General features: G+C 38.1%; 3 protein-coding genes and 1 pseudogene across 12 annotated transcripts; 2 read left to right on the top strand and 2 right to left on the bottom strand.

Annotated features, from left to right (window-relative positions):
* Positions 1 to 464: 464 nt before the first annotated feature.
* On the top strand, positions 465 to 6,773 carry LOC131321093 (serine/threonine protein phosphatase 2A regulatory subunit B''beta-like). Of its 10 annotated transcripts, none has more exons than XM_058352136.1 (14): positions 636 to 733; positions 1,556 to 1,586; positions 1,681 to 1,801; positions 2,183 to 2,285; positions 2,402 to 2,501; positions 2,656 to 2,761; positions 3,018 to 3,108; positions 3,385 to 3,526; positions 3,988 to 4,135; positions 4,284 to 4,393; positions 5,016 to 5,172; positions 5,259 to 5,384; positions 5,498 to 5,642; positions 6,252 to 6,773. In XM_058352136.1, the coding sequence occupies exons 5-13, from the start codon at positions 2,491 to 2,493 to the stop codon at positions 5,630 to 5,632; spliced, it is 1,026 nt and encodes a 341-aa protein (XP_058208119.1). In that variant the 5' UTR covers positions 636 to 733; positions 1,556 to 1,586; positions 1,681 to 1,801; positions 2,183 to 2,285; positions 2,402 to 2,490; the 3' UTR covers positions 5,633 to 5,642; positions 6,252 to 6,773. The 10 variants fall into 10 exon arrangements, with proteins under 10 accessions (XP_058208100.1, XP_058208090.1, XP_058208096.1 ...); XM_058352123.1 differs by having other exon boundaries at positions 645 to 733; positions 1,736 to 1,801; XM_058352128.1 differs by having other exon boundaries at positions 649 to 733; positions 1,736 to 1,780.
* A 7,246-nt stretch (positions 6,774 to 14,019) lies between these two features.
* On the bottom strand, positions 14,020 to 17,018 carry LOC131321084 (large ribosomal subunit protein eL14z-like). Its single transcript, XM_058352100.1, has 5 exons — positions 16,846 to 17,018; positions 16,657 to 16,758; positions 14,898 to 15,027; positions 14,705 to 14,817; positions 14,020 to 14,285 (listed from the first exon to the last, which is right to left on the bottom strand). The coding sequence occupies exons 1-5, from the start codon at positions 16,846 to 16,848 to the stop codon at positions 14,229 to 14,231; spliced, it is 405 nt and encodes a 134-aa protein (XP_058208083.1). The 5' UTR covers positions 16,849 to 17,018; the 3' UTR covers positions 14,020 to 14,228.
* A 656-nt stretch (positions 17,019 to 17,674) lies between these two features.
* LOC131321074 (CRIB domain-containing protein RIC7-like) lies at positions 17,675 to 19,630 on the top strand. Its single transcript, XM_058352093.1, has 5 exons — positions 17,675 to 17,900; positions 18,001 to 18,131; positions 18,361 to 18,464; positions 18,607 to 18,706; positions 18,932 to 19,630. Exons 2-5 carry the CDS (start codon positions 18,074 to 18,076, stop codon positions 19,405 to 19,407), a joined length of 738 nt encoding a protein of 245 aa, XP_058208076.1. The 5' UTR covers positions 17,675 to 17,900; positions 18,001 to 18,073; the 3' UTR covers positions 19,408 to 19,630.
* On the bottom strand, positions 19,379 to 25,849 carry LOC131321066 (succinate--CoA ligase [ADP-forming] subunit beta, mitochondrial-like; annotated as a pseudogene).
* Between the last annotated feature and the right edge of the window lie 1,561 nt (positions 25,850 to 27,410).

The raw sequence follows: 27,410 nt of genomic DNA, 5'->3' as shown, positions 1-27,410 counted from the left end.
AAATGTAGTGAATGATGTAGTGGTTTAGTGTAGTGTACTTCTTATATCCACTTGTACACTGCACTAACAGGAAATAATAGGAGTGAAAATGCTCAACTGCGTAGTTTCGAACATACAAACTCAGAAATAATATTTATCGATACCCGTTAGAGCTGATTTTTTACGGAGCCCTCTAAAATATTATTTTAAAATTTATGGATATTTTTTTGTATTTTTTGTTGGACCCGAAATGAGTCTCATAAAAAATGTAGTGGATGGTGTAGTGAAAGTGTGTAGTGTATGTAACATTCCTCTTTTTTTAAATCTTGAGTGGATTACACTGAAAATATAATGGATGATGTAGTGATTTGGTGCAGTGTACGTAGCAAACTCTCTCTTGTTGTCTCGAAATGCAAAGAGAGGAGTGTATGTAGACACGTAAGCAGGAGCATACGTATACGTCTGTATATAAACATCAAACTTCTGTTAACGAGTGCGCTCTCTCTCTCTCTCTCTCATCGGTGGTCGTCTAGAGCTAGATTTTGGAAGTGGTGGTGGCCGATGATATACAACCATTTCATTTGTATATAGACTGGATATGGATATCGTGGGGGATGTGACGTCACTGGACCCTGAACTGTTGCTGCAACTACAAGAACAAGAGGTCTCCTCTGTAGTAAGGCTAAAGAACAGCCCTCGGATTGCCGAAGACCTGTTTGCTCAGTGGTTATCACTTCCACAAACTGGCCGACTGGTACCTTTCCTTCTTGTGATTTTGTTACTTTTTCTCTTCGGGTCGAAACTCATCGGTTGATTTTGGAGTGGGTGTCTATGTTGGGCTTGTGAAAGCCATATTTGATTTGGGTTGCGCTTAGCTAGGTTATATCCACTTGTACTCTCTTTCACCCCATACGTACTAAAAACTGGCTTGGCTAGGTTATTAACACTTCTTATATCCACTTGTATTCCCTTTTCATTCCATACGTAGCAGAAACTGGTATGAGCCAAAGATGTATTCTGTCGGACCGCTTTTCCACCATCTCTCGTAAAACCTAACCTAACCCTGTTAGGGAGGACTTCAATTTAGTCTTTTACGACATTCGACACCGCCCCCAAGTCTGTTATTTAGAGCGGTTGTAGAGAGTATCATTATGTAACCAAATCCATGGGGGCCACTCCGGGCCCAACAGTCCCTCCCTCGCGATGACGCTCCCGCAATTCGAACCTATCACCTCCTGGCTCTAATACTACTTGTCGGTCTGCTTTTCCACCTCTTTCCTAAAACCAATTGGTGTTAATGGCTTCAATTAAATCTTTATGTCATTCAACATCACACCCGCAAGTTTATTTTTAGAGCAGTCGCGGGGAGTGGCATTGTGTAACCTAATCCAAGGGGGCACTCCGGACCCTAACATATTCAACCACACATTTGGGAACCACTTAAAAATGTACGTGTCTTTTGTTCTTTGTTTATTTTCTTGATTGTTCTTTTCATGCGCCTGTATTTGTTTGTTGATTTGGCCGATTTCGTAATAGTCTTGTTGAATATATTTCCCTCTATTTTGGAAAAATGCAGGTGAAATCGTTACTTAATGATGCAAAATCAGGTATACCTACTAATAATGCCATGGGGACCTCTTCGATTTCAAATGTTGTTGGTGGTAGCAATTCATTGGCTTCTAAGTTTCATGTGGGTAGTAGTGCACCTCCACTTTCACCTGGAATTGATTCTAGTTCTCCGCGTTCTTTGAAGCAGAGGACTAACCCTTTTTCACTGGGTTCTACACTAAAATGTGAACCAGTTAGAGAAAACATACCTCAGGTTTGACCCATTGAACCAATCGTAATGAAGGCCGATAAACGAACCAAGCTATTCGAGTTTGAGCTCGTGTTTTAGAAGCTCATTCGTGATAGATTTGTTACATAAACAAATGAAGCTTGAACATTTTTTGAAAATCGTTAAGCTTTTAAACCAAGCTCGAACAGGCTACTACTCTACTCGTGTTTGGCTCGATTGAAGCCCGTTCGAGATCAGCTTGTCTCATAAATAAGCTAAGCTTGAACATGTTTTGAAGCTCGTTAAGTTTTCAAACCAAACTTGAACGACTAACTGCTCGACTCGTTTATCGCCCCTAATTGTAATGCTGTTGTTACTTGTCTTATGTATCGAATGCAACATCCATGTGTATTTATGTTCTTTCAGTTCTATTTTCAAAATGGTTGTCCAGCCCCAAAGGAACTAAAAGAACAATGTCTTTCTAGAATCAATCAGCTTTTCAATGGATCGGATGGATTGCAAGTACATGGTCAGATATCTGCTTTCTCTGGTTTTCTCTTACATCTATGTTGGAAGATAAATCTTGGTTTTATCCTTCCTCCTATCTTAGACTCGAGTAACTATTTTCTTGATTTCATGATGCAGAATTTAAACAAGTCACAAAGGAATTATGCAAGTTGCCATCATTCTTTTCCTCTGCGCTTTTCAGAAAGATAGACACTGCTTGCACAGGAATGGTTACTAGGTAACTAAATCAGTTTAGGACCCCTTTAGATTCTGACAAGTGCATAACTATGAATTTTTAACCCACGGGAAGATGATTTTAGCTTAATGTCACATGAGAACAAGGTTTGTCACCCCTCCTTGCTGATATGCTGCATAATTTTTCGTGTTTGCAGAGATGCATTTGTCAAATATTGGGTTGATGGCAACATGCTGACAAAGGATATAGCGACCCAGATATTCAAAATTCTTAAGCAACCTAACCTTAAATATCTTACCAAGGTTATTTCAATGATTCTTACTTCAGTGTGATATTTGGGATCTCAACTTTTCCTTCATGCGTATGGTTAAGAGTTAACAGAAATTGCAACAGGATCACTGGTAAATCTCTGCAATCCTAGTGGCCATAGACGTTGGTTGTATGCCATGACGTGGCCCTAGATTTGGTTGTATGTTATTATTGCCTTTGGCTCTTTTCTTCTTCATTTCAATTTTCTTTTATGTATTCGCCATTCATTTCTCTGGATCTTGCATTCAGGCTGACTTCAAACCTATTCTTCGGGAACTTTTGGCTACCCATCCAGGGTTGGAATTCTTACAAAGCACACCCGACTTTCAAGAAAGATATGGTATGCTCTTAATCAGTTGACAAGTTCCTTGTGGTTTACTCGTGGGACCGTTGATCTAATGTCCCGCCTTTTTTTTTTTTCTTTTTTCTCGTTTTGCTCGTGGTCACAAGGTAAGACTGGGATGAATGGAACAGATCATGGCAAAACTGCTGTTAATCTTGACAGACGTTTTTCAGTTGTATTTTGGACATTTAATCTAGTTTTGTTCTCTTTTTTCTTTTAAAAGTTAGTGGGCACGTGGTTACTAACATGCTTTGAACATGAACAATGGTCCAGCTGAAACTGTTGTATGCAGAATATTTTTCTACGTCAATAGATCTGGAAATGGCCAACTGACCCTCAGGGAGCTGAAACGTGGAAACCTTATTGAAGCAATGCAGCATGCAGATGAAGAAAAGGATATTAACAAAATTCTGAGGTAAGTGTGCTTGGGAGATTCTTTGCATGATTGGAGTGAAGGACATTTGAAAAATTATTTTCAGTTTGGCTGCAATTACAAGTATATTTTTAATTCAGCATCTGGTGTACTCCTTCGAAGGATCAACTTTATTTCTGGGGCTCGCTAAACAAGCTACCAGAGCTCGTATATATATTTTGAGTTAGTTCCTTTTTAAGGGCAGCAGACACAAATGAACTTCTGGAAGTTTTAGACAAGGACACTCGTGGGCTGCAAGCTCATCCTGGTCAAGGAGGTTTTGTCTCTTTATGTTTCATAAGACTAATTTGTACGTGTTATCTTATTTTAAGAAATTGTGTTTGAAATTTTGGTGTATGACTGCCATTGGTAACATGGGAACTAATTTCTTTTCTGTTTGATGACTGGGTTCATTGATTGTTGATTGATGTGAGCTGTTGATTCATGCTTTCCCTTTTATTCAGGTACTTCTCTTATGAGCACTTTTATGTTATATACTGCATATTTTGGGAGCTGGACACAGACCATGATTTCTTAATTGACAAGGAGAACCTTATCAGATATGGTAATCATGCTCTTACTTACAGGATCATTGGTAGGATATTTTCACAGGTTCGTATTTGTTACTTGATACTATATGCTTCAAAAACGTGTATTAAACTAACTGATATTGGTGCAGAGTGAACATCTATACCTAAACACCTATGCATCTACTACTAAACTCTAATGCATTGTTGTTTTTCTGCTCTATTATTTTCAGGTTCCAAGGAACTTTAGTAGCAATATTGAAGGGAAAATGGCTTATGAAGATTTTGTTTATTTCGTGCTTGCGGAGGAGGATAAATCATCTGAACCTAGTCTTGAGTATTGGTATAGTTATCTTATATGTTCTGCCAATTACCAATTGTTCCTGTCATTGATTTCTATACTAAAAGAAGAATTATCTTCTGCTACTGCCTACCTCAAACTGCTCTCTTCAGTTCAAAAGTGCATTGGCCTTGTTACAACTATTGATTAGTTGCAGTAGCTACAAGTTCTTTTTGCACTCAAATTGGGTTCCATCAATTTCATATCTCGATTAGCCAGTGATACCATTGATGGTTGATATTTTTAGGTAGCAGTAGTAGTACTAAATTTTTGATTGATGTATTCTCATCCTGATGATTGATAATCTAATTGGTGAGGCATTTTGAAAAAATTACTTGGGACTTGGGCAAGAACCTAATGAGAAGGTCTTTAGATGAACTGTTGGCACCCTAAATTTGTCAAACATTTTAAATGAGGATTCACTGCGGAAATGGTGGAAGGAAAATTGGTTCTTTTAAGTTTTCTAGATTTGTAGGAATTTCCTTATGAAACTATGAGGTAGACATTTGAGGTAGAGTATCACGCAAGATTTGAAGCAATCCAGGCCTTTAGTTTCTGCTTATTCAAGAGATTTAATTTTATATCATCTTTTTTACTCCACTTACTATTCAAACAACTTTGTTAGGTTCAAATGCATAGATTTGGATGGAAATGGGGTGATAACAGTGAATGAAATGCAGTATATTTATGAGGAACAGTTTCACCGAATAGAGTGCATGGCCCAAGAGCCTATACTATTTGAAGACATCTTATGTCAGATTGTGGACATGATTAAACCAGAGGTTGCAACTTATCCTGTCGTTGTGTCCTCCTTTCCCTTGTCTATTTGGAGATCTCTTCACCTTCACTGATGCCATATTGCTTGCAGAGGGAGGATTACATCACACTCCGTGACTTCAAAGGGTGCAAACTTTCAGGACACATTTTCAATATCCTTTTCAATCTCAATAAGTTCATGGCTTTCGAAACTCGTGATCCATTTCTCATTCGCCAGGTACTTTGACGATTTTGTTCTTTGATATTTCATGGCCTCACCATCGAGATGCAGGTACAATTTCTCTGCTACTAGCCTACTTTAACTTCAGTGTTATGTGATGTTGTAAGCAGGAGCGAGAGGATCCGTCTTTGACAGATTGGGATCGCTTTGCACATAGAGAATATATTAGGCTCTCAATAGAAGAAGAGGGAGACAAAAATGAAGGTATTAAAGTCTGGAAAAGATCAGTTGAGGCACCCTTTTGAGTTCAATTAGGTGAGTTTTGTACAGATGAGGCCTTGATGGGAGTCATAATAGATATCCCACGAGTAACGTTTCATAAACATAGTCTATGTCCTTGTGTTTCTGAAGAAAGTCTTGCTCTTGTACGTAAACCAGAAAACCTTAAAAGGCTTTTTTTTGGCTCATGGATTTGCGGAGGGATATGGTTTATCAAGAGAAAGGCTAATAGTAAGGAAGCAAGAGAAACAAATTTAGCTTTTACGCTCTTTTCCTCTCTCAGCGATTCCCTCCGCAAATCCCTAATCCAATCACTACTGCAATCACAACAATCTGGTTATGTACCTTGCTGTGCGTGCACTCCAAATCGTACTAGAGTGGGACCCCACCAGAGGGAGTGACATGAATCCTAGAGGAGAAAAGATGAAATTTTTAATTCTGCTGTTTTAGTGCATAGGATCTCAAAACTTGTGGCATTTGTGAAAATTTTTGTTCTGCCAGAAAGCTCTCAACATTAAACTGTTCGAGCATCAGTTACCTTGATCATTTTCTTAGATATTCAATTACTTCAAATCACAATCTCTTCTGTCGAGTAGTATATTGCTTAGAAAACCAAGATTCCATAATGCTGTCTTATTTCTGCAGCTTCCAAAGAATGCCCGTGACACTCCCAGGAAACACTCATTGAATGAATTCAACGGGAAAAAGTACGAAGAGTGATCTGGTGCCTTTTCGTAATACTCTGTCATGATGCAGTTGAAACAAGCAAGCACTTGGGAATCCTGCATCAAAACGTTGTAATTAGGAATGCCGATTGGTCTTTCACAGAGGCATAATCATCAAGCCGCATTTCGACACTTTGTTTACTTGGTATCAGCTCCATTTCTTTTTCCCCATCTATTCTGGATTCATCCATGCAGCTGTCATGCATGTTGCGTCCCGTCCCCCATTCCAGTTACTCTGTTTACATATTTGTAGCCTGCTATTAGTGATGATTTTGTGGAAAGTTATTTAGCTTCACCAAATTTAAGATGAAAATCTTGAAAGCTTGATGTTGAAATATGATAAAGCATGTAATATTGATAAATGAATGCGGCAACCTTGCGGCATTTTGTACAGGCGCAAAACTATACTTGTATCGGCCTATAATTTCATTTGACAATTCAGTGCATCAAAATCCATATTAATTAACGGCATCCTTAGCACACCCAAGGTTGGTTTGGGTAATTCCATATATGCAATACGGCAGCGCACGGCTGCCACCATTTAACAATTATTGACTTAATTCTGACACCCCCTTAATAGTAGGCTAAGACATCTATCGAGTGACCAAAACAAAAAGGCTAAATTCTGACTTTTTTTTTGTCGCACGTGTTATTATAAAACTTCTTATTCAAGGTCTCCGATAAAAAACCAATCTGATCCATTTGAAGCTTATGTTTTTTCAGATCAATATAGGAGTATCGTTTATTTTGCGAAAAACAAACATTGCGATGTTCGCAAATCAACTCTTCAACTATGAGGAAGTAATGTTCATTTACCAAGTTGAGAGTCGAAATATATTTTCCATATTTAGTTACCAATGTATAATCTTCGGAATGCAGCCTGTGTTTTAATTTGTTGTCCAAAAAAGTGCTCAAATCTTAGATAAGGCAATTATTTAAGATAATTCCTCCCACAAACGTTCATTCCCCTTATTATTTAAGATAATTCCTCCAATTACTAAGACGTGCAAATTTTAAAAATATGAGGACTCTTGTTAATTTTAAGTGTTCGGTGATTAGTAATGATTAAGACAACATTAACGATAAACATGTTAATAAACTCTCTTAATTTTGATTTGACAGTTATAGAGCGTCAAAACTGGTTGAAAATGACAGCGCCAACGACATACTTATCTCTGCATGTTACGCCGCCATTTTTAGTAATAATTGGCTTACATCGTCTTTGTCGCCGCTTAACATAGCCACAATTGCTTATCCGATCTTACTAAATTCGCCACTTAGTAATCTATGTGGTCAATCTAAAGCATCAAAATATGGTTTCCTTCTAATATCAATCATTGGATTTAACGGGAAAATTAGACAAATATCAAAGTATGGACCAAAATTGAAAAAAAATCCAATCAAAACGGGAAAAATAAATAAATTTAAACTGCCTTCTCGATAAAAACAAAGTTCCTGAAATTTGTGTTTTCCTTTTATATATGCCATGTGTTTGAACCCATAATAATTACCAAAATCTGTCAGGATAATTATTACCAAAATCTGTTAGGATACCCCGAATTCGGTACTACTCTAAATATCATTTAGTGTAGAGACAACCCACCAACACCAAGAGAGTGAACAAATGTCCTTAATACCCTTCCATTGCACATGTCCATGCATGCATTCATCTATATAAGGAGACACGCTCCCTGTAGAGTTTGCACACTTGAGGACCTCAAGTTAAACACACTCTCTCTCTCTCTCTCTCTCTGATGGAAGGAGGAGACCTGTACAGTGTCTTTTCTGCCCTCGAAGAAGATTTCGACGAATTCGAGGCAAATGTTCTCAACAAATACTGGCCACTGATTGAAGAAATTCCTTGCCCCGAGTGTGAGCAGACAATGCTTATGTCAGTAGAGGAAGTTGTGGCTCACTGTGTCGAAGTCCATAACTGGGAAGAACGAAACAAAAGTACACTGGGCAAACTAAAGCTGAATGACGTTCCTGACCCTCGAACAATGTTGAAGGGATTGTTGGAGGAGGAGTATAAAAGTCAAAAATCTGAAGCTGCAGGAACTTGTAATTCCGTGGAGCCCAAGGCTGAAGTGATCAGCCTTGAGCTCACTCTTGGGAGTGGGAAAAATGGAGTTTAAGAGAAATATTTACTTAAACTTAAGTCTCATGTGTGATGGGCATGAGAAATTTTCATGTAGCTGAAAATCCCAAATATTGTCTTTGTTGTGTTTTTGTTTGTGTCTGCACCATGTGAGGGGACTAAATTGGAACAAAAAGTTGTTCAGATGTTTAGTACTTTGGTTGTCTGTGAAATTAAATATTGAGGATTGCTATAATTTTAAGGTATCATTCTCTCTCTCTCTCTCAAACAAAGGGTGGCGATGATAACGAAGGAAAGAAGGAATTAGGATTTCCCCTGGAAAGGGAAAATTACAGTATTACTTAACGTATGGACTTAATGGATGGACTCCACGTGATCGAATGCATGGCGGTGCTTGATCCAAAGGGCTTTGCCGGCCACCATACATTTACATGGATTCACGATTTAATGTATAGACTCCAAGTGAATGTATGGTACTGATAGAGGCATGTGGAACATCATGTGACGGTGCTCCAGAATCTCTGAATAATTAGGCATCCAGCGTTGTTTTCTTTCTCTCTCCCTCTCTTTCTCAGGGCTTTCTTCTTGGGTACTGATTCACACACACACATATATATGTTGCTATACAATTTTTGTTTATCAAGATGAGAGAACTGGATCTCTGCTTGTGTCTTACTTTATAACTTCATTTTTTGTTGTACAGTTTAATTAGATTTATTTTGATTGGAAAGGAATTCATGGCAATTCAAAGGAGAAAAAGGGTCAAGTTGATGAGCACCTACTAGAAATCGGCAATCTAGCATGGCAAACCTAGGACCCTGTATATATCTTTTATTTATTCTGTACTTTTTTTTTTATCCGCATTTATTCTGTATTTCTAGAAATAAAATTTCACATTTGATGATTACTTCCTTAATTTTTACTTCGGTTAAATGTGAGATATATAATAAGGTAGAAAATATGTGAGATCTGATGGTCACCTGTGACCGACGTCATTAACCGACATTTTGTCCTTGATGAACGGACATTATGATCAACGTATATAACGTGCATTGGCGTAAAACTAACTTCAACTGCCGTCTATCGATTTGACAATAATAGAGCGCCATAATTCTTGAAAAAAATGCATTGGCATGCCTATCTCTTCATGTTGGGTACGTCATAAATATTTTTTTTTAAAAATGACGGCGCTCTACTGGGCGCTCTCACTTAGTAATCGTTGCTAATTTCTAGAATCTTTGTTGTCGTCTCTCTTTTGAATACACAGAGTTCGTTAGTTACGTACCTTAATGAAAACATCTTTATAAGTATACATATATAAGTATATCCAACTGTTGAAAACATCTTCTTCTTCTTTTAATTCCCCACAAAAAAAAAAAAAAAACCCTTTTGTTTTGGGGTATTAGGGCATGCATGCAGCTGTTTGAAATTTGAAATTTTTTTTTTTCTCGGCAAACGAAACTTTTATATACTCGAAAAGGATACATCAAGGGAGCGAATGAAAAAGAAAATAAAAGAAACATCCAACAGATAATTGGATGTAAACACACCTAAATCTAAATTAGTTGGAAATTTGAAATTTTCTTGTAAGATTATTTTTCTCAAATACTACTACCAAATTAGTTTCAACTTGAATTTGCCGCTTTATTGTATCAAACCTTTCTTTATCATTTCCATATGTTAGGAATTAATTAATAACCCAAATATATATCAAGTGCTCTAAATATATATCATTAATTGTATCCAACGCATCATGAGATTGTTACCCCCCACCATCCACTCAAATACCATAAATGCCCTTCCAATCCCATGCATGTGATCCTCACCTGTATATATAAGGCCATGCTCCTTGTAGGGTTTTGCATATCCGCCAGAGGAGAGGTAAAGGTACAGGGAAAAAAATTCACAAAATATCTCTCTCTCTCTCTCTCTCTCTCTCTCTCTCTCTCTCTCTCTCTCTCTCTCTCTCTCTCATGGAAGGAGGATATTTATATTATGACGATTCTACCCTCAACAAAGTGCCACCAAGCGACCGATTTCACTGTCCGGAGTGTGACATAATTCTTGACCCCCCAGAGGGACTACTGGAACACTTATATGAGTACCACAATTGGGGAGATAAAAGGAAAGGAAAGAAGGTTTTGAATATCTCTGAGCATGAAAACATGTTGGAGGAATTTCTGGAGGAACTGAGCAAAGGTGATGGTAAAAAATCAGAAGCCGAACCATCTAATTCTAAGGTGGAGCCCCTCAAGGAAATGAGCCTTGGGCTCAACCTGGCTCCCCCCAAGTCAACCCCGGTCGCACAGGTTCAACCTCTGTGGCTCGATCTTGTGGATTTGAATCAGGAAGCTGCTGAAGTGAAGCGATTTGAGATTGATCTTAACGTCGATCTTAATGTACCTTTCTAGGGTTTTGGTGTTCCATTTCCTTAGTTTGATGAGTGTTTTGTTTATGTTGTGAGTGATTTTGGATCATATAAGAGTATCTTGTGGTTAAATGAAATGTTGTTTGTTTTCTTCGCGATGGTGTTACTTTCGATTGTCTTCTTCTCTATACGTACATCAAATGTTATTTGTTTTGTTTTTCGAAACCAAGAAACCGCACAATTAACTAGAGGGCACAATGGGTTCACAAGGTTGCAACCCTGTTGGTGCGGCTATGACCCACTTTCGATCGTTTGGTGGGACAGTAAAAACATATGAGTGATTGGTCTTTCACGAAACCATTTGCATGTCTAGAATACCTATGGTCACGTCCACGGATCCATGGGAGCTAGGTTGTTATAGCCACCATTTTATGAAGGGAAAAAATGGGTTAGACTTTAAAGTTTCCCATGGAATCCAGTTAAAGATTACAATTGACCGATCTGATGCATGGGCGACATCTGCTTTCTCTCTCTCTCCCTCAAACGTCTAATTATTCAATGCTTTCGGAGCACGGTCACATAATATTCTGGGACACTTTGTGACTTTGCTCTAAGACTACTGAATTATTACTCCCCTAAAACGGTTCTTATCACATAAGTGAGAGAGATTGTTATAACCACTTATTTTCTTGCTATATAAGATAAGAAAATTGAAGCTTCACGAGAACACAAATGGGCTCTTATTTATCGTACATTTGTGTGGATTCCACACACTTTGTGGTAGGGACTACATAATGTATGATGGAGAATGAGTTTGGGGCACCACGTGGCGGTGCCCGGGCCATTGGATAAATTTGCAAGCTTCACATTACTTGAATACACGTTAGAACCTCTGCTTTTAAACTTTAATTCTCATTTTTTTCATTATTATGTTTTTGAATTTTGACGAGTTGAATTTTAAGTATATTGGATCCATATTTACGTTGGATCTCACATAATTAATCAAACCAACTTGATTTGCTTTTATACAACAGGTAAAATTTAGTACTATGTTTGAAAGAACAATATTCTGGTGGCGCTTGTCGATATGTGGTCTGTATTAATTTCCTCCAAATTTTTTAGAATTTTTAGGAAAGATTTACTTTGGATCACTTATTCACTTGTGATTATTCATATAATTAGCTAGATTCAACCTCATGAACTAACGAATTTTACAAGAAAATTATGGCGGCGCTTGTCGGCACGTGACTTGCATTAATTCCCTCGAGATTTTTAATTTTCAGGATAGATTTACTTTGGATCACATGTAGTTAGTCATATCAGTAGATTCAGCGACAACAACTAAATCAATCTCAAGAGAAAATTTAGGCGGTGCTTGTCCATTGATCGTCTTAATTTTTGCGAACTTCTTGTAGAATTTTTACATCTTTTTACAAGAAAAGTGAGGAGTTGAGTTTAATTTGTTTTAATATACATAGGATTTTCGATACCAATGTTTCATAAAAAAGTCCTAATTTTTCCCAGAGTAAATAATTTACTGCGCACCAGCCAGCCAGCCAGCCAGCCCTAGTTCAATTTGAAGAGCTTAGCTTTTGGTTTGATGCCATTAAGTATATGACCCTCATATATATCAACTTTAATTGCCAAAGCATTAAATTTTGAGAATCTTAATGCATTAATATGCTGATTCGTACAAATTAGCTGGGCATAAATCAATGCATCTAGCTCACAGGGTAGGTGGGTCTACTCTACAGCATCACGTGTGGGGTCTACAAGTTTCATTTTAGTGTATAAAACTATTTGAGTGCTAGAGTTTTTAGCTTGGAGATTAAAAAAGAGATGGAAGTATTTTTCAAACATCAAAAGTATAGTCATGAAGATCTCAGTACGTAGTAATCCTTACCGGTTTAATTTATTACTCCTACATGAGACTATAATCGTGTTGCAATCAAAGTTATGAATCTCGTATCCACAAGTATTCCTTCTTCTTTTTTACTAGTGCGCTACATATGTATAAGACTGTACCGGTGTACCGTTTTTGAAGTATCGATATAATACATTCTATACTTTAATTTTAGAGTACTCCTAATATACTACTCACCATGGAAAACAGACAAAAGTAGAAGTTATGATTTTCTACTTTTTAACAATAAAAATATCTTCAGTAAATAAAGAGTTATAAAAAATAAAAAGCCTCTATACGAGAAGGGTATGGTTGTTTTTGTGACGTGAATAACTAAGGCTACGACAAGTGAAATTTAAAATAGCATTAAAAGGCTCAACTTGAGAGTAATTATGAAATAACCAATTGTTAGAAGAAAAAAAAAAATGCCTTTCTAGTACCGGCCGAGATTCAAGAAATGATCGAGACAGACCAAAACACCTGTTATCGCCCGGAATGTTTAGAACAAGGCGGTACAATTCGTAAGTTGGGTTAAGCTTCTACATATGCGAGATTTAGGAAAGGATTGATGTACATAACCTCACCCTAGTAGTAAGCAGATGAGCTATTTCCAAGAATCGAATTGATGGGACCAGCTTTAAAAGTGTCTCCGTTCCGGAACAAAAAAAAAAAGCTTTTATTTTTTAAGAAGACAATTTCAAACTCAAAAATTATAGACTTATTGAAATCTAAAAATATGCAATGTGGATCTTGTTTAAAAGATCTTGATGAGATCTTTTATACGATGCAAAAAAAATTGAAAAATTATTTTTCATTTACTTTATTTTTGAGTTTGAAAATGTGAAATAAGCTACTTATTTGTTAAGAATGTTTCTGGAACGGGGCCTTAGTTTTGATGCTTTGGACTCAGATATTAATAAAATCAGATTTTGTGAAATCTGAAGATTAGACAAAACGCCTTCTGCCAGATTTGAGAAATCTTGGGGTTAGGGGGCCAAACACCTTAAAGCTAAAAATGAGAAATCCAAAGGGGAGTGATTTTGCACTCCCTGTATTGATATCCACACTCCTTTTTTGGTTTTTTAGTGTTGAAAAAGTATATTTTTTCACTAAAGACAAAAAATAGATTGTAGATTTAAAAAAAAAGAGTGAAAATCAATTCCCAATCCAAAATGGGCCCACAGACACCCTCTTAGTCAAAGCTTCATCAGTCAGAATGAAAGCAGACTATCATCTGGGGATGAATCATGCAAAACGCAACGATACAACGATACATTTGGTCGGGCCATCCCATAACTCAAAAAATCAAAGCAACCAAATGTGAACATACTAGCACTGATATTGAAACCACATCAATCCCAATTTTGCATACACAAGTTACCGAGCCAAAGACAAGGACTCAAAAACCAGAAGGCATTGAAATGGAGCCAGATGATCATCTTAACAAAAAAATTCAAAAAGCACTGCAAGTTCCCAAAAAAACTTGCAGAAACCTATGAAAAAGCTCCAAATAAGAAGAGAAAAGGCGTTATGCTGCGCTCTGCTTCTTAAGCTTTGCAAGTTCCTGCCTCACAGCTCCAGCTCTCTGCAAAGCCACATTTACAAAAATATATATCAAAATCACAAAAGAAATATAGGCTTTTGAGGTTCAACTACTAATCAATGTGTTAGATACTTGAGATATTCTTTAATGCATTCAAGAAGATTACAAAATTGTGCAACTCTAACCAACAAAACCAATAGAAGCCCGTGCATCAACACGGGAACTTGACTAGAGAATGGGCCCTAAACGATTCTGTAGTCAAGTCTCGGCTCAAATCCATTAACACAAATAGGCACCGGGGGTTTCAGTCGAGCTCAAGCTACTTATTAATGTGTGCGTGGGTGGTTGTGGCCTGTGGGTATAAATACAGCAACAGGCTGCATTCAGAAAGTTCTCAATTCCTCAAAACATCTTTAAAACTAATTCGAGAAAAAAAAAACATATTTGGAAGCACTCTGGACCTTGATTTTTGCCAACATTAGCTTGAACCGGTCAAAATCATTAAGTGAAGCCCTTCTCTTCTGCACAATAAGCTTCCTGCCCCAAGAAGTGTTCTCCCACTTGTTCTTCACATCTGCCATCACAATTTATGGGTTCAATTCCTGAAGCATGGAGACAAGACAGAAACCACACACTAAACCATTTTGTACTTACCAGCAGCTTCCATGGCTGCAATTAAAGTCTTCTTCTTTGGAACCCTTTTGATGTCAATCGTGATATCGGTGAGTGAAAGCCTCTTAAAATTCATTTGGGTCCGCACCATATCAGGGGAATCAACAAGAGCCTGCACGAGGGCAAAAAGGCTAAACTAAATGAGCGAAACCAGTGTTTTATCTTCGGGAAGTAAATGCACATTCTCCAACAATTTATGAGTATGCCTGCAACATCAAAATGTTAAAAGAGTGAAAAGAAAGAGAAAATCCAGGGGCCAGGGAGTATAAGACAGATCAAGGGGCTGAAACTACAGCCTCCGAAGTATCCGTAGAACACAAACACATACATGCAGAAAGGTCTTGTAGGCATTCAATAAGTAGCAGTCCGAGACAAGATGTTTCACCATTCTTCAAGGCAACCTCCGGAACTTAGTTATAACTTCATAAGTTCTCTAGGACGTAGATCTCAAACTAAGGTCAAAATTCATAAAGTTCATTGGATTCAGTTTGGTAGCAGTGCGCAACAATTTCTTTCCCCTTCGTCAATACGTCAAGAAATAAACTCACTTTGCAACAATCTAGCAGATAAATTGTTCTTGAGAAGCAGAGTTACCAAACGAGATCAGTAAAAACTAAAGCCATTCTGAATCAGTAGGTCATACTCTTGTAAACCATGCCACTCCTTTAGAACTCTTATCACTACTCAAGGAGAGCTAATTCATTCATTGGGTAAAACTTACTGATTCAAAAGACTCAAAACCAAAACAAATGTTTTCATTTAAAATCTCATTAAGCTTTTCCTAATGAGATCATACCACAAACCAGGTGCACATACAAACATGCATGCTCATCTCTGAGGGATCAACTCTAAGGACATGTTATACATGCCGTCCAAGCTTTGTTACTCCAAAACTCATAACGAAATTATGCTAACAAATGAACTGTCATGATGGTTGCATCATTAAGACAAGCAAAAAACAGAGAAAGTCACAATAATACTTAAAGACAAGATCCAAGAAATAAATGTGTGATAACTAGAATGGTCTTCAAATACTGGTTAAACTCAAAAGAAGAGAAGTAAGCCATTAGTTGTCCTGACTACAAATGCACAATTGGGCTCAAGTTCTGCTGGACTTCCCTAAAGACATATGGGACTTCTTCCGCTACCTGTCCAAGCACCTAGAAGGCTAGATGTGCACAACCGAGTATCTACATTGTACCCTACTATGAGCTGAATATGCACCCAACTGAGCTATCAAAAACAAAACACACACACCTAACACAACAGAAGGCACTTTTAGGACTCAAAAAATTGGACATCAAAATTCTGTTCATCGATTCATACAAATTCAAGGCAACTGAATGAAGCATCGTACAGATACATACTACTCTCGCCGACACAAAAAGGTTGTTCGGTCCACAAAACGAGAACTTAAGAAATTACATTTTTTTAAAGACAAATTCAAACTCTCTTTAGTATATTAAAACAACTCATTGATATTTAGTATATCTAGCGGCAAAAGGTTTGAATTTCTTTCTCGACAAAAAATGCATTCTTTTTAAGTTCTTCGGCAGAACCGGACAATCTTTTTGGGACGGAGGTCATGCATGTATTCAAGTGCATATAAGTAGACACGAGGGAGAAGAGGCGCGAAATTTAGCGTTCCTTCAGCAGTTCGGTCTCCGTTCGTTGACAGCAAATTGAAGTTACAACTGATCGAAAATTAGCATTCGAATCAAAATCGAAGCAAATCGCGTACCCTATTTTGATCGATGACGTCAACAATGACGACGAGACTTCCATAGTCTTTCCCGTAGTTGACGAGAGCGACCCTTCCGACCTCCACGTATCTTTTGAACGGCTACAACCAACACAAACAACCACCATCATCGCTAATACACATACATTTACATTTACAGGTAATGAAAACTATAGCTCAAAATCTCACCATTATCGGCGATCTAAGTTGGCCGGACGGATACCAAAAACGACTGGAAGGCTGAGACCGCAGTGATAGAATTAGGGTTTGCGAAGCGAAGGCGACAGTGGAGTTTCTCCGTTTTAGAGTTGTGATCAGATGGGGTCGATACCAAGGACGTCGTCAACGTGTCGCAAGAAGATTAGCTGGCCCCAACACTTGTAAATACACCAACTATACATATTCACATTTGTTGTTTTTTATTTCATGATAATATCCAAATTATTTTTATTAATGTCAAATTTTTTGTGCATCATATACACTTACACATTTTAGCATTAACAAAAATAATTTTAGCGTTTTTGTTTACTTTATTCTGAAGTTGCATTACATTTAGAAATAAGGAAGTGAAGTTCTAATAAGTCTTCAATCGCTTTCTAGACTAGAGATATTGTAATAATAAAAAGTTTATCTCGCCGTGACATTCAATCTTGAATTCTCAATACTTATGTGCATTAAAAAAAAAGCTAAAGTTTCGCGCCATATCATCCTACTTTCTAGTAACCATCATTCATTTATAACATCTTTTAAACGGCATGACATCTTTTAAAGAAAAAATGACTTGTTAAAACAAATCTATTATTAGCATTCTTGTTCAAAAAGATGTAGTAATTTTTGTTTTGCCACCTAAAATTTCGATCAACAACTGGTTTGTATTAACAATTAGTTAACCACAAATCTCGTTCAATGCATGAGGCTACCGCCACTACAATATCAAAAATAACCAAATCGACACAACCTTTTCCCATGCTCGCTGTAAATCTTAAAGTAGTTTGATTAAAAGACAAGCCATACATTGCCATCAAAAGTCAACAAAATTCTCCTCTTTCTTCCATCTTACTTTTTCTTTCACCAAGGTAATCTTCACAATGTTACAATTAAACAATGAAACAGGTTTATCACTTTCCATCTCTTTTTGAATTCCTTACAACCTCCATCCAAAGAGGATCTCATCTGGTTGATCGCTCACCCAGTTTATCAAATCTTGATCCCATGCCATGGCATGGAGTTTTTCTCTTTTAAAGGTTTGTTTCCATTTTTTTTCTTGCTTTCATTCAAAATGAGGTTAAAACAGGAACTCTAATTCACATTCTCTATATAGCTAATTTTCTTCTTGGTTTTCAGATGTGAGGGTCAGATTATTCCAGTTTCTACAGCTATTGAGGAGAAATTGTTAGATTAGACAATTAATAGAAGAATGGGCACAAAGATGAAGGGCCTTTTGAAAGGCCTAAGATACATTACCCAAATTTTCGGTTCGCAATCTCAATCTCTTGTTGCATTGACAATTTCCCTGCAGAACAAAACTGGCTGCCACAATGTAAAGCCTGTCGGCCGCAAACTATGTCCCTCTAACAACCTACTAGCCGTAGAGATGAAACCTATGGCCGATAGGTTTTACATTGCGGCAAATGAGAAATTCCAATGCAATTGAGCGATATCTTTCTTGAGAAATTCTAATACGATTGCCAATTTATCTTGCAGATGAGGAAAAAGAACCGGAAATGCAGATTGGCAATCCAACCGACGTGAAACACGTGGCTCATATAGGATGGGATGGACAATCATCTGCAGATTCACCAAGCTGGGTAATTCTTTTCTTTCCTAATAACATCCCATTTTGTGATACGAAATTGGGAAAACTAATTTTCTCTTTATCTACAATGGTAAAATGTTGGGGGTTGGACTCCTCTAGTTGTTCAAGAACATTTTGTATACTGATTTGTGCAGATGGAGGATTTCAAAGCACCCCAAGGGTCTGAATCAGTACCATTACCTGTTAATGGGGACTCTAAGGAGAATCCAGAAAACAAAGGGGCTTCTTCTGAAGGTTTGTTACTTCACTTCTTAACTTGCTCATAAAGGGATTCAAACCTTAAGAAGGCAGTATCTAGATTCATTTTGTCCAAGTATGACAGGGAACAAACATGTCCTTCTGTATTTACGAGTAGTTATCTCTCAATGTTGTTAAGATCAAAGGAGGATTCGAAATCATGGGTCTGTCGTCCATGTCTATGTTTAGTAGTGGAAAAATGGTCTCATTCCTGTTTTGCAGGTTCAAGCCGAAGGAGTTCAAGATCACAAAATCCTTCCACCAAGGACATACCTGAGTTGCCAAAATCAACGAGACGCCATTCGTTGGAAGACGGCTCTTCAACAGCACCAGCGTCCCCAAGACGAGAGTCTTCCACCAGATCAAGGCAATCCAGGAGAAACACATCCGACGGGTCTAAACCGGCGCGTCAGCCCAAGGGTTTAGTTATTGGGTCGGACTCACCCTCGCGAGACCTTCCCGACGTACCAAAGAAATCATCGCGAAAGAAGGCAAAGGATCCGACGGGTGAAGGATCAACAAGATCATCGCGGTCAAAAGCCCATAATATCCCTCCTGTGGCCTATAAATCTCCATTCTCGGATCCTGGACCAAATACCGAATACATACCTGGATCAAATAACGGCGAGCTCGCTCACTCTTCAAGTTTCAGGCCTCTTGTAAGAGAGGGAGAGAAAGGATGTAATGGGATTTCTTGAAGAATTGGTACATATGTGTTGTAGATAGAGAACAGACTCGCTTAGCCATTAATTTTCTTGGAATACTATTGTGCAATCCCATGGAAACCCACTGCTTATTGCATCTCAAAGGGGATTGCAGAGTCCTTGATGAATGGTAAGTTCTTTTTGGATGACTCAAAATTTTGCATTTCCTGTACAAATTCTGTAATAAGAACTTAAGTGCAATGAATAATATAAGGAAGCCCTTTCTTTCCCCCCTTCTGGTTTACAAGTCCATTCTGCTACTTTCTTGGGCATCATCAGACCAACCACAATCACCGAAGTTGCTTTCCTTTTGATCACGGCTTCACGATTCTGTCTTCTGTTTCAATGTCTGAAAGACTGAAACAACGGGAAATCAAACTTCTCTAGTTGGCTAACGAGATCACCAAACATCAGAAAAATGAGTAACACGAAGAACCCGAGGTGCAGTTGACCACCAGCTTGCCTTATGGAGGATTGACACCAAAATAACCTCCATCACTATTTTCATCATACCAATTCAAAATTTTGTTCAACAAAATACCACAGAATTTGCAGAGGACTTGACACAATGAATCAAGGTAAAGGGAAAAAAAATTATATGAAAAGATCATTTGACTTCCTCAATTGTACGCCGCTTTGACTGCTTTCTCAGCGGCATCATCTAGATCTTCTGCTGTAATTAAGGTCATGCCACTTTCCTGTAACCAGATTTGAGATCAAAACAGCAATCATCGATGGATTTCCTTTTTCATTAGACAACTTTGGAAGACGTAGTGAACATTCTGCCTATAAGATTTGACTGGAGATACAGTTTCGAAATTTACCTTCAGAATGCTCTTCCCTTGGTCAACATTGGTGCCTTCAAGACGAACAACTACTGGTACTTTCAATTGAACCTTCATTGAATACAAATGCATAGAGAAGTCAGCGCTTGTGCGACAACTAGCATATAGGTCAGAGATCGAACTGCTCTAAGCATAAGTAAAGACTCGAATGAAAATGAAATACTACGTAATATCCGAGCATTGGGTGGAAAAGGAAATAGACAGTTGAGAGCTGTTAGATCATTTAACTTTTCTATTTCCTTTCTCTTCTTTTACCAAAATACTTGATACAAATACAGCCTAAGGAATATTTTCTAACTGAACTAGGATGAAAATTGAAAAATGAAAATCAGGATATATTGATATAAAGACCCAAAGCCAAAAACTAACAGGGAAGCAGTCAAAAAGATATTGCAATCTCCATCATTATAAATCTGATGCAAAACTCACATGTTTAGCAGCATTGACAATTCCACTCGCTATTACATCACATTTCATTATTCCTTCAAATATATTCACCAAAATTGCTTTCACCTTGTCATCAGAAGTCAAAATTTTGAACGCCTCCACAACCTGCATCACATGATTGCAGTGTGGATAATTGGCAGATGAATTTCTGTTAGCAAGATAGGCAAGCACCCTACACGAATTACCTGGCCTTCAGACGCATTCCCGCCAACATCAAGAAAATTGGCTGGAGTTCCACCACGCAACTTAATTATATCCATTGTAGCCATTGCCAATCCAGCTCAGTTCACCATGCAACCAATTTCCCCATCCAACCCGATGTAATTCAGATCTGCTTGTGCAGCAGCAACCTATCAGAAGTTGAAGACAATCAGCAAATTTGACATAGCTGAAGAAATATAACCAATCGTATGTTAATTGCCTTTATCCTCAATCCTTCAGCAGATAAAGTTTGATCTCCAAATTAGGGGATCTCAATTCTCCTCTGTTGAGCCTACCCCCCTTAATCTAGCCCTTCGTCACTCTTGACATCTAACTCCTAGAATGTGTGGTTCTGAGTCTGTATCAGTTTAGTGTCTGGTTTCGAGTGTTTTCCCTTGTGCTCCCTTAGTCGCTCTCTTCGTCTGGTCTTTCTAAGAAAATTTTGGATTACCCAAGAAAAAAAAATGAATCCTAAGTTTAGTTGCAAAGTTTTTATTTTCTTCTTTTCCATAGGCTTTGCTCCTCTTATATGAATATGACTTCCAAAAAACTATGACCTTATACTCTTCCGATATACTTTCCGCATCTTTGAAAAGACAAGCGCTCAACCACATCCCAACCCAAGACATAAACCCTGCACTCCCTTTGACGATGGCAGGAGGTGACATTCAAGCTAACGGCTGGTGTTATCTGTCCAAATTTTGTCTTAGGGAAGGTAACCGGAGACTTTAAACCAGAGTATCAGTGCAACCATTTTCACATATCTCAGGAAAAAAATGTTATCGTCAAACCTCACGAGGATCCTCCTGTGTCGGATCACGAAGAGAAAATATCTCCTTCTGACGGTAAGCAGCATTGTCATCAAAGTTCAGCTTTGCATCAGCAGCTACCAACTGGTTATCAGAAGTTTCTGCAATTGGATTGATCTGTCCATATGCAAAATGCTCAGCTAAAATATGGGACAAAAACTTTTCAGAAACACAAGACAGTCATCAATTATTAACCCTGAGCAGGGGTCATGACTCACGACAAAAAGCAGCTAATGCTTACTTCCAGAAGAGTGCAGTCAGTTTCACAGAAAAGTTTGTACAACTTCTTCACTTGTTCCATCGAAGCACTCCTGTCAGCTTCCTTGGGAGCCAATCCATCTACAACCTTGGCAGCATCTTCATCTGTAATCTCCTTGAAAACATCAATAGGGACCTGGGCAGACAACCAGACAACCATTTATGCAAGGAAATACAATGTTGCAAGGAAACTACTTATGGTCTATGTAAAGCATGCCAGAACCTTTATAATCATGTCAGGGAATTTCTCTGCGAGGTCTTCGATGCTGGTTCCTCCCTTCCGACAAGCAATAATGAGCTGAACAACAGAATAATGCAAAAGCACCTTACACTTGAGAACATCTGTTTCAAGGCAATAGAAAATGTGCAAAACCAAATAAAGAAAACTAAATCAAAAAGGATTCCATCAAAATTGATGTTGTACTACTTCATGAACTAGCATTCGGAAAGGACCAAGTAAAATATAAAGGCAGGAAGTAGATATTCTTTCTGATTTATTTATTTATTTATTTATTTTGGGTAAGTATTCTTTCTGACTTTATCACAGATGGAAAAGAATTTTTACAGAACAATTACCAATCCATGCTAATTCATAGGAGAATGGAAGAAAATCACAACTTCTTACACTCCATTCAATTTTTATCAACAACAGGACCACTGAAATCTGAACTTGATAGCTAACAACTAGATACATTTCAATGTCATTAGAACATAATTTGAAGAGGTAAAGAAGCGCTATGATGAAAGCCAGAACCATACAAAATGTCATATAACTAGAAATCAATCGATCAATATCTCTTTCTATACCAAATCGAGTTAACCTTTTCTAACTTCCCTGACAGGGTGGCATGCTTATATATGATACACTGCCAGCCCTAGCATTCATCCTTGACTCTTCTAAACAGCAAATGCATAGTAAAGTCACACAAAGTAGTCATGTTCCAATTGTTTTGTTGTAACGAGAGGCACGGAGTTTTCCTTCAGATGTAAGAAAATCAAATATCAAAGAGAAAGAGAGAGAGAGAGCAGACAGGAAACAAGCTGGTCTTTCCCCAACATAACCCTAAATAGAGAACATAGGCCTCTTACGGAATAATAAGTAACCCTTCACTATGTTAAACTCAAAAACCAAAGAAAGTTTGGGGGCATACAGGACCAGCCGTTTTACAATCTAGAGTGATAGCAAAGTACATCTCATTGACCAAGGACAGCTTTTGGCACAAGTAAACCTGTGTAGGAGAAAATAGAAGTGTTAAGGAACTACTGTCCAGATATCTCCAAACATAAAACATGTAAATTGGTATTGAGGGACAGCAAGTAATAGAGAATTTAACAGACAATCCAGTTTGATTTCTTTTCTCGTAACACATTCAAATTGTGTTGCAGCTACTCTTTATCTGTCTACTTCAAATTACAAATTCAAGTAGGTCTTACCATTAAAAGTTGTTCATGATGCCAGACAATGCTCTTGTCCTACCCTCTAGTAGAACCATAATTTGTGAGACAATGTTTTTAACTGGCAGCCTAGCTAACATGGGGACAAAGAGTTAATTTACGACAGGCATCGGGCATGGGGATAGCTGAGGGTATGCCAGAAGGAGCAGAATACGGTTGGTGAAAGTGAAAGTGTGAAACACGTGCTGTTTCCGCCAATTGCCAACCCAAACAACTATACTGACATATTACCGATTCATATGCACAAGTCATAATGCAAGTCCAAGAAGATCAATCTTACAGAAACTTCGTCACCTACCACATGAGTCTACTGTCAACATAAGGCCGAGCCAGAATCTTGGATAGTGGGGTTAAAAACCTAAAATCACATAATGCTCAAGTGAGGGGCCATAGGGCTTTAGGCAAATTAGGTGTTCTAATGTGGTCAAAATTGTAAAACAGATGTAAAAGTTCTATAATTTTCGGGTGAGATGTTGGAGTCACTGGGCTCAATTGACCCCATCTGTATCTAAATAGCTCTGCCCTTGCATACATAAGAAACTTAACCTTGCTGACAACTTTGCCCTGAGGCCCAGTTTGTTTAGTTACAAGTATCTGTCCAAGCATCTTCCCTGCAAACAATAACAAGCGACTAAACTTGGGAAATATATCGATTTAAAAAGTAAACGTACAAGTATAGAGCGCAGTTAGTCGCATTACAAAAGCTTAACCAAACTCTCTTTTGAGAAAAATCCTTTGAATAATCGAACGCATTATATATCCAACAATGTGCAGAGGTGATGGGGAAAGAATTATTGCACCTTAAGTAAATTAACAATTTTCAATAGCGGCAAAGGAAAGAGACGAAAGAAAACTTCCATACCAGCTATCTCTTCAACCTGATCAGCTTTAACAATGTGGACACCACCCTTAAGACCACTTTTGAATGTTCCCAAGCCTCGACCACCAGCAAGGATCTGACTTTTAACTACCAACTGGATAAGAACCAAAGCGAACATTGCTTATTCATGTTTCTTAGCTTGATTGATAACCGGGAAAGGAAAAGAAAAGCACAAAATAATCTTGCACTCAAAACAGTCGTATGAGCAGCGTCTGCATTATTTTTTCTTCCTGATTAGTCATATATTTCTACTAAAAGGCACCTATACGGTTGCCACCAGCATACTTCAGTTCTAAAGAAGTCAAAACAGAAGGCTGAAGGGCTATGTGATTCTACATTCTCAACTGACAAAACGACAATACCAAAGAAATGAAACTTTACCCTTGCACTTAAGTAGGTTCATCTATACCATCAACAGATTCCCTGCCCCGCTTGCATTAATTTAGTGAATCACTTCCCAAATCTGTTCCAACAAAGCACGCCGTCTACTTTCCAAATGAAGATCCTCTGCCTCGATCGGTACCCCTTCTCATACTGCTACTGGTTCATGGATTTTTCCATGTCATCAGGGGGGGGGGAGGATTCGCACCACAGGAGACAGATGATCTGAATTACTAAGTTTCAACTATATAGTCTCAGAACTTCTATAGTTCCCGACACCGCAAATTAAAAATCTGCATTCAACTCGGCATAGTAGTGCTACATTGCCAGATTGAATTGGCCTTTCATACCTCCGTAAAGCCAAAAGAAATAAAAATTGAGACACAGGCATCCTACAGCGTAACAATTACCTCGCTTTCATTGGGAAACACATCCTGAATTGCCTTTCTAACTTCTGGGACTGAAGAAACCGCTACGCCTTTCGGAACATTTACTCCATACTTGCTCATCAACTCGGCTCCCTGAAAATTCACACAACATCACTCCAGCTGCTAAATTTCACCAGGTTTCCCTATCTACAACCCCATCAGAATCCAAACAAATCAATCAAGCTGTGATTTATGTGGTTAGGCTTTGGCTAAATGGAAAGAAAAACATTGGAGAGCGTATAATTAGGTCTTTCTTTCTTTCTTTCTGTACTTATTTTTGGCAAACAAAAGGAGGACCAGTTCTCGAATCGAAGTCGAAGTAAGTTCTCTAGATTGCAGGTATCTACGGCTGTGTAAAATAAACATTACGAAGGATGACAATAGAAGAGGAACCTGATACTCGTGGATGTTGAGACGGCGGAGCTGCTGCTGCTGCCATTTACCGGCGACGGACAGAGAGCGAGAGACGAGTTTGTCAAGCGATCCTCTCACCATTCTTCTGATCCTTCGGTAAAGATCAAGGTGACAGGCTCGAGAATGGTTGGATCAAACCCACAGAGAGACAGCCGGCGACATGGTCGACCGTGGCGGGAACGGAAAAGCAGGCCCTACCTCGTTACTTCCTTTTTTTTTAATTACCTTTTGAGCTCTATATTCTAACTGCTTTCCAGAAATAACCCTTCACTTGTTAAAAATACTCCGTTGTTCCCAAATTATTTTAGATGCAGCAAAAGTATCATGTCCTTTTGAGGGGAGTAATTTTTGGCGGTCATGAGTAATTCTTCGCGGTCAGAAATAATTTTTTGTGGCCATAAGTAATTTTTTGCGACCAAAAGTAATTCTTCACGGCCAAAAACAATTCTTTGCGGTCAGGAGTAATTATTCGCGCCCATAAGTAACTTCCTCCTCCCCTCTTAGCCCTCCATTGATCCGAACTTTCTCCTCTCCTCCCCCACTCTCCCCATCATTTTTGAAATTAGGTCTAGGTATTAGTTCTTGCACGGAGACCCTAGTAGGTTTGGCTCGGACGATGATTTCCTGAGATCTTCAATGGTGACGATGAAGGCATTTGAAGGTAGATCCAGCAGCGATCCTCTGACGATAGTATGATTCGGTGGCAATCTTCCATCCACCCACCTCTATGAACGAAGTATTGGGATCCGATATCAGCGACTGAGCAAGCTTTTCTTGTTTTTTTGTTTTTTTGTATTTTGCTTTGTTATTTTGATGTACTTTGTTTTTCGTATTAATATAGTAGTAACTTGGATGGTCTTTTGCTAAAAAAACTTGGATGATATTTCGAGCAACTTAACGGATGATTTCAGCACGCTACGAGGGTCTCTTTGGGTATTTTCGTTACATTATTCGATGTAATCAAAGCGATTCCAGAGTATTTTCGAAACTATAATTGTAGGAGCATCATAGCTTAATCCGTTTTGAAAGTTCACTAAGGTCTTTACTAAAAAAAAAATTTACGAGCAATATAGTTATATTAAAACGAAAAACAGTACAATTGATATACGGAGTAATTTATAGTACTGCTTATGATGACATTAAATATTTTGCTATGCACCCACCAAGACTTTTTTTCGTTAAACATCATACCGACTCGTTGAATTCATGAAGAACCTTATTTGTGCATGAATTCAAACCACGTTGTGTGATTCTAGTGACGGAGGACATATAGACAAGGGTGGGCAACCAACCCCATTGTCTACCACAAACGTAACGGTAGTTTGTTCGTTCCTCAAAACAAATCAAGAGTTTCATTTACGAATTACACATAGTTCAAATTTTCGACCCCATTTATCAAAAATCCTGGCTCCGCAATTATACCAATTGAATTGCTCAAATAAATATGCCTTATGAATTCATTCGCCCGCTTGATTTCTTAACCGATTCACACCTATAGGGTCGTGACAACTCATGAGATAGTGGAGATCTTACAAACACGGGTGCTATATCCTTTAGATCCACATACAAAACTACATCCATCCAGTATCCATTTTAGGGTTAATTTTTCAGTGGCTCTAAATCTCCCAACAGTAACGGGAATCTGTTTTTATTCAATCCCAACATGTGATGAATTAGACTCGTAGTAGTAATGTTACTACCACCTTCACATGCATCATCAACATATGCCACGTAGGATTAGTCATTGTAGGAAATTAAAAGCGGTTTATGACAAGTTGACTATTGGTGCTTAACAATGCGGAAAGACGTATGCTCATAGATTCGGACATAAATGCGTCTGGAATAGTTCGATGTACGTATATTTAATAAGAAAAAATGT

The sequence above is a fragment of the Rhododendron vialii genome, chromosome 1a, assembly GCF_030253575.1.
Source record: "Rhododendron vialii isolate Sample 1 chromosome 1a, ASM3025357v1".
NCBI lineage: Eukaryota > Viridiplantae > Streptophyta > Magnoliopsida > Ericales > Ericaceae > Rhododendron > Rhododendron vialii.
Note: the sequence above shows the minus strand (reverse complement) of the source record. Positions and strands in the feature narration are given on the sequence as shown.